At 53.3% G+C, this 13475-nt stretch overlaps 1 protein-coding gene across 1 annotated transcript in view; it reads left to right on the plus strand.

The window, feature by feature from the left end:
• LASP1 (LIM and SH3 protein 1) overlaps positions 1-13475 on the plus strand; it is a 35916-nt gene that overhangs the window by 9184 nt on the left and 13257 nt on the right. The window contains exons 3-4 of the mRNA XM_019740622.3: positions 6976-7060; positions 13318-13425. Of these exons, the coding sequence (XP_019596181.1) occupies positions 6976-7060; positions 13318-13425 (193 nt within the window). The remainder of the gene's footprint in view (positions 1-6975; positions 7061-13317; positions 13426-13475) is intronic.

The raw sequence follows: 13475 nt of genomic DNA on the forward strand, positions 1-13475 counted from the left end.
CTCGTTGCTGCTTCCAACCTGCCCAGGCAGAGGTTCCCCCATCTGTCACCTGGCCCCCAGCCAGAGAAGCAGGTTGAGCCCTTCCGAATCTCCTAGTCTTTACCGCCTTGGCCTGTGCCACCTAGCTGGGACGTTACCTGGGAAGGAGAAGACATGGGGGCTTTGTGGCCCAGCTGTGTTTCACTCCAGTTATTGTAGCCCCTTGCCCGAGGCATTCACACTCCCTCAGCCAGCTTCTGCTAAGCAGTTGGTCTGTGCCAGCTATCCAGACATGGAAATTCCGGGATAAATCATATGCAGGCCTGGCCTGCAAGAAGCGCCTCTGGACCTGTCTGAGCCTCGGTTTTCCCATGCTTCAGACTTCCTCCGCTGGGACACAGGACTTGAGACCAAAGAGTTTTGAACACGAGCGATGTGCCAGGCACTGTCCTGAGTGTTCGCTCTCATTCCTCACTTCCTGTGTTCTTCCTGCCTCCCGCCCCAGCCTCTAGTGACATTCAAATTCCGAATCCTGAGGTTTCCAGGGTGTAGCTTTGCCCTAATTCCCATCCTGGCCTTGCTTTGTGGACCAAGGCCTGGTTTCCTTCTCAGCAGCACCTCCCACTCAGAACCTAGAGGGGCAGGTGGTCTTTCCTGGCACACTGCCAGGGAGTTTGTGCCCACCCAGTGAGTGATTATGAGTTTGGTGTGCAGGGTGGTCTCTACGCTCTGTCTATCTCTGGTTAGTTCCCGAGCCAGAATCTCACAGTGGGGTGGTCAAGAGAGAAGAAAGCTGTCTGTCTTTCCCCAGTGGTTTCTCTCTACTGAGATGTAAGTTCTGGAAAGTGACTGTAAACAGCAAAAAGGCCTCTTTTATTTCTCTCCTTGTACCAGATTTGCTTTAGGGTGAAGCAGTGGGGAGAACACAGGCTAGAGTTCACCGCCGGCCTGCCGGGTAGTGGTGGACCCCCATGGACGTGCACTAATGCACGTGTTGGTGTATCCAGACACACACGCTGCCAGACATGGGGCTGGGGCGAAACACCAGAGAGGCAGACTGAATAGGCTGCATTTGTGTTCACACTTCCCTGGCAAGGTAGAAGTATGCATGCCCACTTTTGCACAATAGCCAGTGGTGGAAGAACCACTATTAATTGAATTCTTTCTTGAAGCTTCTAGGCAGGTGGCGTGAGTCTGCTCTGTTGGTTAGAGGAATATTTATGGCCTCGACTGTTTGTTTTGTAAACTTCATTTTCTGAAAGTGGGGCAGATCTTCACCACAAACCTGCTGCTTTGTTTCCATGCAAATAGTCTCTGAGTCTGGAGGTCGGGCATGGGGTGGGGATGGGGAGAAATGTGCTATTCCTTCTTCCTTGGGGGCCATGCCTCATTGGGTGCTGCAAACCCGGTGTGGAGTTGCAGGCCAGGGAAACCAGCCTTTGGGGTGTCAAGTGGGGATTGGACATGGATCGATGAAGAAAGGGAGGTGCTCAGTTGCACCCTTACCCTCTTCACTGATTGCAGATATCCGAGGTCCATCCTTCATTTTCCTTGAGCTGTGGCATGAGGGGCTGATGAGGGTGGGGACGTCCCTGCTTCTGAGGAACAAGGAGCTGTCATCCTGTTCCTTCTGCCAGGCCTCAGTAAGGAGGGTGGGCCTGTGCTGGTGGAGCTGGGTGCTCAAAGTATCTCTGGATTCCAGCACACTGTCTCAGATCCCAGAGCTCTTAGGCGATGGGACAGTGGTGGGTAAATCTAGGTCTGGGGTCTGGGGCTTTCCTGTCTCCCCAGAATTCTCTGCCTTGACTGGGCAAAATGGGATCAGATGTCTTAGGGAGCTAGGGGTAGCACCAAGAGTGAGAGTGGAAGTGGTGTGTATGGTGTGTGTTTGGGACAGAGGAGGCATGCTCACAAGGGCATCCACAGTGGCCAAAGGTGGCCTCCAGGGAGACTCCACACCTCACTCTCACCCCCAAGTCCTTGCACTCAGAGATGTCAGGACCTCAAGGAACCTTAGGAGTCACTTTGCTTCTTAGCATGCCCATTTCATAGATGGGGAAACTGAGGTCCAGTGTTTCCATACCTTGCCCAACTTGGCAGAATTATTTCTCTTTATGTATTGCCATCAGGGGCAGGAGCTCACATTCATTTTTCATTTTTGTCTCCAACCCCTGAGGGCTGGTAAGTTCTTCTTCACGTCTAGCCTTGATCTTTCCGGCTGCTCATTATTTTTCTCTGGTCAAACAATGCCTCCTTGTTGCTTCCTCGCCCCACCACTTCAGCCCTTCGGCCTGGGGGACTGGTGAGAAACTGGGTTAGAAGGGAGCCCTCCCCGCCGCCCATGGGCAGTGTTCCCGGCAGGGGGATCAGCAGCTTCTTCCAGAGGCAGGATGTCGGGACTGTTTTTTTTTTTCCCCCCTTTTGGTAAAACCAAAGGCTCCTTGTTGCTTTTGTTGATGTATTTTTGTTCCTCCTTGAACAAAAAGCTGTGGTTTTTGAAGGGGTCCGAGGCTGGAAGGGGTGAGGTTGCATGCAGAGGGGGCCACTGGGCTTTCAGGCTCTGTGGTCTGTTTTCCTTCTGCCTCTGGGGGACTGGGAGTGAAGCTGTGCTCAACAAGCTGTCCCTGTCACCAGTAGGCCCATAAATAGGAGCCTAGCAGTTTCTCCTCATCCTCCCTGTCCTCACAGTCCCTCTGAGCAGGAATACCCCTGGGGTCTCTCATAATGGCCCAGCTAGGAAACAGGTTGGGTTTGAAAGATGAATTACTTTGTATTCCACTCAACCTGCCAGGCACAGCTTTCCCCAAAGGTTTGAGAGCTGGGAGTGGACTGGGGTTCACCTGAGAGACAGAGAGAGATGTCAGTTTGCTCTTAGCTGGCTGGGTAGCTATGGTGGAGAGGAGAGTACACTGGACAAAGCCTTGGTCCTTGACACTGAATCTCAGTTTCTTTATCTATAAAATGGGCACATTAATAATGCCGACCTTTTTTAGCCCAAAGCGTTGTGGTTGATTTCAAAAGGGAATGTGCACGGGACACATTATACGAGTATCAAGAAGTCACTTCGTGTGCTTGGAGGCCTAGGCTACTGCTACCAGCTTCCTGATTACCCTCATGGAGGCTCGATCTCTTCCCCTGTCCCCAGCCTTCCGGTCCTGTGGGCTCTCTCCAGGCCTCTCTTCCCCAGAGCAGTTGATACTCCTATCAAGGATGGGGAGGAGCCTTGCAGAGGCCCCACGGTGTTGAATGATTAACAAGGGGCTGGGCGCAGGCTGGCCCATGAAGGGACAAAGAGCAGCTGTGCTCTGGACCCAGCTCCAGGCCAGGCTTGGCACACCAGGTTCTCCCCATCCTGGCCCCCTGTTCACTCACCATGGCCCAGTGTTCACTCACCATGGATTCCAGTGGGGTCACTAGCTGGGGGTGGGTGGCCCCTTTTCTGTCTTGGTGCCCATTATGGCATTCACATGCATCCATTCATCTCTACTGGGATGTGAAGGTAGTGGGTGGGCAGAGTTTCAACCTGAGGACAGAGAGGGAGGGAAAAGGTAAAATTCCCAGCAATTGTTTCTGTAAGGAGGTCAAATCATTTGGAGCCCTTTCCAGGGCAGTCGTGGTGGGTGAGGGGCACAGCACTGATGCTGCTGTGTCTTCCTCTCTACAAACAAACCCACGGCACTTGTCTTCCTTACCTAAATTGTCTACAAGGAGCCTGCAGACACAGTCACCCGGTTTTCCCTTCCTGGGTCCTCCGCAGTTGAGAATACCCTTAGTGTCTGCCTCTTCCCCACCCCCACAAACTGCCTCTCTCTCTCTCTCTCTCTCTCTCTCTCTCTCTCTCTCTCTCTCTCTCTCTCTCCCCCTCTCCCCCCCCCTTCTGCCTCTCTCCCCTCTCCCTGCTCTCCTTCCTAGAGCTGAGGATGAGGTTGCCATGGGAACCTGAAGCGCAGTGAGCAGGGAAAGGGAAAGGCAGGCAGGGTTGTCTCACCAGGGCTGGGGGCTGTAGGGAGGGGACAGTGTTGACCCAGCAGGAGGAATATAGCCCAGCATGTCTGCCTGCCTTCCTCTGGCCTGTGGTTGGAGATTAGGAGGCGGGGGTAAAATATGGGGGGCCTCTGCGCTCCTCTTTAATCTACTTAATCTGATTCAGGATTAAAGTCCCCTTCCCCCTGGCAGATTAAGCCAGTCAGCATCTAGGCTGGTTGCCCTTTCCGGATGGGATTAGTGCTCTGGCTGTGGGGGGCTGAGATCTGGATCTCATATGGCTCTAAATAGAGAATGAAATATCCACTAACCCCACCAAGAGGCACTTGCTGCATACTGGGGTCTCCTAAGACCCTTGTGGTGGAAGGTAGGAGGTGTTGGAAGTGTGTGAATGTGGCCTGTCATGAGCACCATTGCGTGCGGAACTGCTGACCTCGGTGTGCAGGAGATGTGCATCTCGGTACATTTATCGTGTGTGAGGAATCCTGGTGTGTGCAGGAGCCTTGGAGCTGCGGGGTCGGGGTGCACGTCAGGTACATGTGCCTGGCCAACCTTGGGCTCCTGGAGCCGGCACTCTGCTTTATCCCTGTACATTCAGGCAAACGGGACACTCCAGTGTTGCAGACTGGCTTCTGTGCACATGTATTTGCTGAGCCTGCCAGCTCCCCTTCCCCATCAAATGCTAACCCAACACCATCTTCTCAAGGTCTTAGCTAGATGTACCCTGGAGGTCTTAGCTCTTCCATCCCTCCACTTTAGGACCTAACCTCCCTCCTCTGCCACATGAATCATCTCCTTACAGATGTTCTCACCACACTCCCCACCCCATGAAGCCTTCGGAATGGCTCTGACTTGGTGGGTGGGTCATCGCTGAAAGCTTTCCTCTTAGGACCTTAGGGCAGCCAGTTCTGCTAGAGATCTCACTTAGATCCCTCCTGCTGTTCTCTTTCTCATGATTCTCCCTTTCCCTGGAACTGCTCAGGAATTTTGAATGGCACTCCTCAGTGGGTGGCCCTGGTTTCGTGGATTTGGGCCAAGCCTGGGGACTGGACCCACAGACTTATCCTTACCTTCATCTGCGGGCCATGCCAGCTGCAGGCGCCTGTGTTTACGTTCAGTCTCTTCTCTCTCCACCCTCTGGTGAGGCAGCTGTGGGAGTGGGCTGATCTGGAAGGCAGGACCCAGGCGGGGCAGTGGAGACTAGGAGTTGGGACACAGCTAGAATCAACTAGGTCCAAGAGATTAGCCTAGAGGGAAAAAGAATTTGCCAGAGTCATCCAGCGAGTCAGTGGCAGGACCAGAGTCTAGCACTGTGCCCTCTCTAGTTATGCCACCCCCTTGTTTGAGTTCCCCAAACCCCAAGTCCTGCCTGTCACCGAGGGAAATCATGTGTTCATGAGTAGCTCTGGCTCAAGGTGGTACGAGTGACTGGAGAACATGCCAGGTTTGTTGCGGGCACAGAGGCAGGCGTCTGCTCATGTCCAGCTCTAGGGCATGTCATCCAACCAGAGTGGAGCAGGTCTGGAAGGAGGCAACCCACCTCGTACTTGGGGACAGCCTGTGAATCTGCTGGTCGTCAGAGTGTGGTGGCTAAAAATAGCCAGACCTCAGCTCCTGCTCAGAGAAGCCACCCACTAGTCCCTGAAATATCTGGGGCGCATGTGGACCCCCAACCGTTTCACATACACACGTGTACACAAACCACAGTGACACAGGGCTGCCTCTCCGTTAGCTGGTTTGCTGGGGATTTGTGATGACCCAGTGGGATGTGGGAGACCTGAGTTCTAGTCGCGGCCCAGCTTCAATGCCGGGTGTGACATTCATTTATTTAACAAATATTTATTGGACACCAGGTACTGTTTTAGGAGGTTAGGATAAATTAATGAACAAAAGAGACTGAAAAAAGCCCTCACTTCATAGAGAAGTAGTAGCGAGAGAAGACAATACACTGATACGATAAATAAGTTAATTACGAAGACACCTAAGTGCCTGGTGCCAGCATGCTATTTCCTCCTCTGGGAAATTAGGGGATTGGGCCAGATGGTCCTGGAGGTCCCTGCAGACTTGGCTGTGAGGGCTTCCCTGCCTCCTGCTACCTCCAAGCCAGCCCTCTTTCTGGGAGAAAGGGCCCTGGTCTGTTCCTTGTCTGGAGATTGGAGGGTTTGGTTCAGGGTGCTGGGTCCTGGGCACATTGTCTGGGTGCCAATCTGGATGCCAGCACTTACTGGCCTTGTGCCTTGGCCACATTGTTAACCTCTCTGAACCTCTGTTCTGTTATCTGTCGAAGGGGGATAATAGGGTGTTTGTGAGAATTTGATGAACTAAGGCATGTACGCTTTAGCACAGGGCAAACATCAACCGATGTTACCGTGTTATCTGTCACCCGAGGGTGACCTTTTTCCTGGCATCAGAGTGATCGCTTGCCTATACTCCTGTTCAGTTGGACCTTGTTAGTCCTCTGAAATACCACTTTGGATGTGTGCATTTTTTCCCTCTCACCACCTCCTCCAGGAAGCCCTGCTGGATATGCATGTCCTTTTCCCCTTTGTTTCTGTCTCTGTATCCCTCCCGACCTTCCTCTGCTTGGTTGGTCTCCATTTCTGGTCTTCATTGAAAATATTGTCCTGACCCCATGCTCATCTTGTGTCCAGTCTGGCCCGGCTCCCTTGCCTTCCCTATGTGGTAGACTCTAAGGCATGGATTATCGCTAAACAAGGGTGATCTGAAACGCTTAGGGTGTCCCCATGGCCTCCCTTTGACTCAGGACAGTTCTTCATGGCTAGCCAACCCCTCATGTGTCTTCTCAGTTAGCCTAGGCCGAGTCTGAGAGACACTTGCCTTCCCTCGGCATGGACGGTGGACGCCATAGTCCTATCGCACTGCTGGGGCAGGGGGAGGGGCTGCCCGTGGGTAAGAAGAAGTTGCCAGAAGAGAGTCAAGGGTCTGTGGGAAGCCCAGAGGTTCCTGCCTTTTCCCCAAAGTGACCCCCACTCTGTTTTTTCTGTCCTGTAGACACTACCCCAAGCAGTCTTTCACCATGGTGGCTGACACCCCGGAAAACCTCCGTCTCAAGCAACAGAGCGAGCTCCAGAGTCAGGTGAGAGGGAGGGGCGGGTGCCGGGGCCTGATGGGGAGGAAGGGCTGTTGTAACCCTTGCATTTGGCAAGGGCTCTTTCCCCCTGGGTTACTCAGCAAGGCCAAGGGGATAAAATCCTAACACTGGCCTTGTCTCTTTGCCCCCATCCCTGCATCTAGTTACTTCATATTTCCTGGTTTTATCAAAGGAGTGGGGGAGAGCATGCCTCCCACCCCTCCCCAAAGTGGGTTGGAGAGGTGTAGGGGTCTGATTCTTTCTGCTCTGGGAAATTTCACATGGGGTTCCTGAAGCCCACCTCCTCCAGGCAGCTGTTCCCCTTTCCCCACTCTCTGCTCAAACCCACCCTCAAAAGAGGGAACTCAGCTCTCTAGGCTCATGCCAGTCTGAGGTGACACCGCCCACCTTCTGTGGTCATGTCCCCAAACCTCTTACTCCCCTCAGAGGCCAGGCTGCAAAGGGGCCCTTCGCCTGGGTGTCTTATCTGCCTTTGTCTCCTTGGGCTTGATTTTCCTGAGCACCTGCTGTGTGGGGAATGGTGCGTATCACGCAGTAAGGGAGGATTGTTCCCACTTTGTGGAGGAGGAAATAGATGCTGACGACTGAATGCTGGTTTGTCTAACTCTTGAGACTTGTGTTCTTTCTGGTTCCCTGCCCAACTCCCTAAGGAGAACTGTATCTTGATAATGGACCTGATAGTCCCTTATGCGGGTGAGAACGCTTGCAGCTTAGCAAGTGCTTTGAGTTACTTTACCTCATTTATCCTTGACCTTGCTCTGGGGGTCAGATGAGGGAACCAAGGCCGAGAGGCACCAGCCTTTGCCTGTGGACACACGTGGTAAGTGAAGTTTTCATATCTGGGCTCTAGTTTTTTCACTCTGGAGTACAGTGACCTTGACCATGTGTAGTCCGTGTGGGGCCCACACTGATGGGGAGCAAGTGGGGGAAACTGGCAGAAGCTCTCGTCTGCCAGCCCAGCCCCCACCCCCACTGTGGTGAAAGTTGCACTTACTAGGGGACTTGGTGGGACACCAGACCTCTGCCAACTGAGGAGTCCCAGGGTGGCCCAGCTGGCAGGAAGAGGTGTTGAGATAGCCCTGGGGCCTGGGCTTGGTCTGCACAGGGAAGATTCTGACCGGACCCTAGCCAGGCCTTGACTACTGCCCCAGACTCCCCATCCTGTAGGGAGCCCACTGGGGCCAGTGGTGAAGGGGACATCATGGGACAAGCAGGCCAGGCCGTCGTGGGGTGACCTGTACTCAGCCCACAGCTTGGGAGGGGTGGTCAGAGCCCCAAGTGCTAGAAGCCCCATCAGAGGGACCTGGAAGAAGAGGTGTGGGAGGGGATAGTGGATCTTTGGGAAGGTGCAGGTCCATAGGTAGTGTGTGCACACGCTTAGGTAGAGGCAAGGGACACACACAGACAAACACACACGCATGCCCATACTCTCAGGAGGAGAAATTTGAACTGGGCTAATTCCCTCAGCCTTTGTTGGTCCCACAAAAGCTTGGCTGCAGCTCTTTTTGTCCTTGGAACCTGATCCCTGAGGGGTACCTACCTGTCCCCCAGGGGCCCTCTGGGTCATCCTCTGGGTTTCCGGGCTTCTGACTCTCAGGCAGCCTGGGGAAATCATGAAAGAATAGTAGTCACTTTCTATTAGGTCCTCAGTGAGGGCCAGGCCTGGACCTCATTTAATCCTCACAACCAGCGGATGAAGGCGGGACTCTTGTTATCCACATTGGACAGATGGGGACACTGAGATTTAGAGAGGCCATGCCACTTGCCCAGGTGCAGGTTTCAAGCCCTTTGCTCTTAGTTCTGCAGCCTGCTGTGGCCTCCAGCCCCATGCTCTCAATTCACAGGATGCACCAGTCACCAGAGGGAACTGGGGGGCTTGTTAGAATGCAGATTTCTAGGACCCACCCAAGGGAATTCTGGGTGGAGACTAGGAATCTGCGTTTTGACTGCCCTGGTGATTCTGATGAGAGATCTTGGCCCCACAGACTTACTTTGAGAGGCTTAGAGCTGGGCTGGGGGCAGGGAGGGAGGGAGGTGGACAACCTCATCCTTTCTGCTTTGAGAGGTGTGAGCCCTGGGAGTCAGGGCTTTGCACTAAGAGCATAGCTCTGAGCTCCTGTAGTTGGGTTCCTCAGGGGCGGGGGGTGGAGGGAGGCAGAGCATGGAGACAGGACCTGCTCTCTTTGCAGCCTGGCTCTGTCTCCCCTCCACCTCCCCCAGCTGTGTGGTCTGAGCCTGGCCACTTGCCTTTCATGGCTTTATTTTTTAAAGTCTGGTAAAATGGGGACAGCAAAACCCCAGTTGCCTAGAGGTTGGGGGCTGGGCCTGTTCTGAGGCTTGGAAGAGCTGAGCTGGTCTGGCCTGGATGGTGACAGGTCTGGTTGCTGTGGCCGCCGTGGGGGGGTAGGGCTGGCTGTAGCCGCCTGTGGCTGGCAGGAAGGGAAGTGGAAGCCTCCTCTGCCTACCCTGCCCCTCCCCACCAGGGTGTCAGCTGGTCTCTTTCCAGGGCCCCTTCCTAGCCTGCATCGGTGTATCTCAGCCCTACTTGGTCTCTGGGAAGCTGCCTGTGCTATTTCAATTTTATTTGTTTTTCCATCTCCAGATTGGTTCCCAAAGTGGTACTTTGGGTGTCTGGGACACCTGGAGCCTCCTCTGCGGGGGAGGTAACCACAGAGCTGACCAGAAATGACCCTCTGGGTGGTCCTGCCCAGGCCTGGCTGAGGCAGGGAACTGGCAGCAGGGCCCCAGCACCCCCCACTCCCACCCCGCACCCCACACTGAGCACAGGCAGCATCTTTGGAGTGGGGCTGAGCTGGGGGTGTCTGTGCAGCCCCCTGAGCCCAGGCAGAAGTGTGAGGAGAATGTCTCTTTCATTTGCCCCCTCATTGTCACGTGCCTTCACGTGTTGTGCGATCCCAGTACAACTTAGGACTTATCACATGGGACAGGAGAGCCCCATGCCTGCCCTGGGGGAAGGTTCCTGCTCTCTTATCTTGGATCCTGTGACCTGCAGACGGCATACCTGCCCTGTGTGACTGAGCCTGTGTTGGCTGGCCAAAGGTGGAATCCGGGATCTGCCCGGTTAGCTATGTGACCTTGGGCAAGTTATTTAAACTCTCTGAGCCTGAGTGCCTTCATCTGTAAAATGGGAATACCTCTCTCTAAAGGTTGTGAGGTTAGCTACGTCAGACATTTAGAACAGTTCCTGGCATGGAGTCAGCACTCAGTAAATGTTTGCTATTACTATTCTCCTGGAGAGGAAAGGGAAGGAAATGGAAGTTGGGCATGATGAAGGGGAAGCAGACAGAAACCTGACGATTGCTTCCAGCACTGCCCTTTGTCATGCGCTCTCCTCCCCATCTGTGTGTCTAAATTTCAAACCTGATTTGTTGTTGTTGTTAGAAGTGGGTGGGTTATAGTGTATGTGGGCTCGGCATACAGTAGGCACATAATAAGTGAAACTTGTTGGTATTGTATTTTTTTTCAATACATTTCTAAAGTCATGATCTTTCCTCTTGTTGGGTCAGCAAGGCAGTTATTTTCCAAATTGTGCTGCCTGTTTGTTTGGAGGTTTTGTGTCTGCATTTGATTCATTCATCATTTCCCCAACAAACATTTATTTGTACCTACTATTTTGCTGGGATAAGTGATAATGGGAGAATATTTAATTAAATCTACATCTAAAAAGTAGAGTTTCATGAGCGGTGGTTGTTTGGGCTTGAGGAGCCTCAGGCATCAGTCCTGGCCCGGCCTTGGGAGTTTCCAGGGTGAGAGGCCCAGGCGCCTCCCAGGCATAGAGTCATTCAGCCACAGCACTGAGTTGCAGCCTTGCCCTACCAACAACTGGGTCAAGTGACCTTGGGCAGGACCTTTTCCTCCTCAGAGATCCCACATCCCAGATGAAGGCAGACATTCCTGATTGGGTAATGAGCCCTGATGGACGGACTCCAGTCAGGTCCCTCCCACATACCTCACTCCCCACTTTTTACCTGTCACCCACTCCAGTACCAAACAGCCTCTCAGAACCTTCCCCACCTCGATTCTCCAGTCAGGGCCTGCAGCTGCTTAAAAATGGTCACAAACTCCAGAGCTGGGAGTGTTTTTAGAGATCAGCTAGCCAGTCCCTCTCAGGGGACCTGGCAGGGGGGAGGACTGACTTGCCTAGGGACACACAGCAAAGTGGTGTTATGTGTCTTTTCTTGGTCTTCACTCTACCTCACACCCGCCCTCTTTGGGTCCCTGTGCCAGAAATGAAATGAATTATCCTTCCCGGGCAGGGAGGGAGAGGTAATTCCTGAGCCTGGGAACCCACTGATGTCATCACAGGGTTGCCATGGTAATTATTCCCCTGGATTAGGGGCCTGACCCTTGCCAGGCCAGGAAGTAGAGGAAGGAGTGGGGACTGGCATTTGTTCAGCACTTTATCGTTGACAAAGCACTTTCACAACTACCCTTATCAGTACGGCTGAACCCTGTCGCGTGTTCCATGCTGTGATGGCTGCTTTAGAGCCACTGTCTGTAATCTGTACCATTGATTGGAAAGGGTGGTTTTATGATCCCTGTTTTACAGACTTGTAAACTGAGGCCCAAGAGATGAAGTCATTTGCCCAAGATCATTTAGCAGTTGGGAGGCTGAGCCTGTGTTACTGTTAGCTCCCTCTGGCTCTTCGCCCATGCTTGGCGATAGGAAGTCCCCTCCCAATGATTCCTACGACAGCCCTTTTACAAGTGAGGAAACCAAGGCTGAAGGCCTTGGATTTGGGGTTTCTGTATCTGAAGCTACATTTTTCTGACTCTTAAGTGCCTTACCTGCCTGATGCCCCTTTCCCAGAGCGTTCCCCCCACCCCCAGCACTAAGAGTCACCATGGATGGGCCGCGCGGCTGGGCAGTTCTGGGCCCCTGGGGTGGGTTTGTACCTGTGTTCATTGTGTTAACTTCCAGTCTGATGGGAACTAGCATGTCCAGGCCTTTGTTTTTAGTCCGGAACAAAGGAGGTTCTGGAACCTTGTAGGATGAAGCCCATGGATGGGTGAGCTGGGGCTCCAGGGGACAAACAAGGACCCCAAGGTGTGCAGAGGAACTGACAGGTGGGGCCCTGGCAGTCCACCTGTGTTGTCGGTTGGGTCATAGTGCAGTTTAGTACTATGGCTGGATGATTCCATCCATGCCTGGGAGCTGCCTGGGTTTGTCATCCTGGAAACTCCCAAGGTCCTGGGCCTCATGTCCTGGGCTGACCTGCTTCCAGGACAGTGCAGCCCCCCTGGAGGAAATCCAGGCAGCTGGTGGGGTTCGGAACAGCTGGCTGCTGCGGTGGACAGTCAAGTCTCTGGAAGCCAAGGAACAGTTCTCTGTCCCATGGGCATTTCCCTTCCATTCTGTTCATTAAACCTCCTGGGGTGGTGGGGAACAAGATTATCCTCATATTTCAATTCCTTTAGTGTTTGGGAAGTCCTTTCTGCTGTCTGACTTGAGTCCCTCTAGTACTCGATTTTCCATGGAATTCTCAGAAGAGGGAGAGCAGGTAGGGTTCTTCCCCAGAGCTTGGAACCCTGTTCTGAAGTGTTGTCAGACCCCCACCAGTTTTGTCCCTTCCTGTGGTGTTGACCTCAGAAGCTGGTCTGGTAGGTTCCAGGAAGCTGCTGGGGCCTGTCAGAGGCCCATTGATTAAGTCTCCGAGTGGCTGTCTCCCCACCCTCCTTGCCAGGCACCAACTTTGTCCCTTGGCACAGCCCTCATTCAGCTGGTAGCTTAAAAACTCTCGGTGAGTAGGGCCATATCCTGGCTAGGGTGAGGGCTGAGGCAGGATTTGGAGCTCTGGAAAGAACCTTCTTCCTATAGCTTTCAGGCAGGATGGGCTGGCAATGAAGGGTCAGGGGGCAGGCAGATGAGGCCAGGCAGACAAGACTGTATCTTGGTGACTCCAGACATTTGCTACAGCTCAGTTTCCTTATCTGCAAAATGGAGGTAATAATAGTATATGGTAAGAGTGAAATGAGATGGTTGGTGTAAAGCACTTGGTACTCAATGCACTGAATACGTGTTAATAGATTATCATTATTAGTCTAACACTTTTTGGTTAAGTCTTCTACTTTGAATTTGGGGGTGGGGGTGGATATCACTACAGGGGGATTTCTGGTCAGGATCTCTCTCCTGGCTGGTTGCTGCCTCAGGTGGGCACAGGCTGGGGCCCTCTCTGCTCTCCCTGGCTTGACTCTAGTCTGTCCCCCCCTTGGTTCTCCAGGTGCGCTATAAGGAAGAGTTTGAGAAGAACAAGGGCAAAGGCTTCAGCGTGGTGGCAGACACACCCGAACTCCAGAGAATCAAGAAGACCCAGGACCAGATCAGTAATGTAAGATCCCTGGTCCCCATGGTACCCACACCAACCTGCTGCCCTTCCTT

Source organism: Rhinolophus sinicus, chromosome 12 (genome assembly GCF_057876585.1).
Source record: "Rhinolophus sinicus isolate RSI-liver-muscle chromosome 12, RSI-T2T, whole genome shotgun sequence".
Lineage (NCBI taxonomy): Eukaryota > Metazoa > Chordata > Mammalia > Chiroptera > Rhinolophidae > Rhinolophus > Rhinolophus sinicus.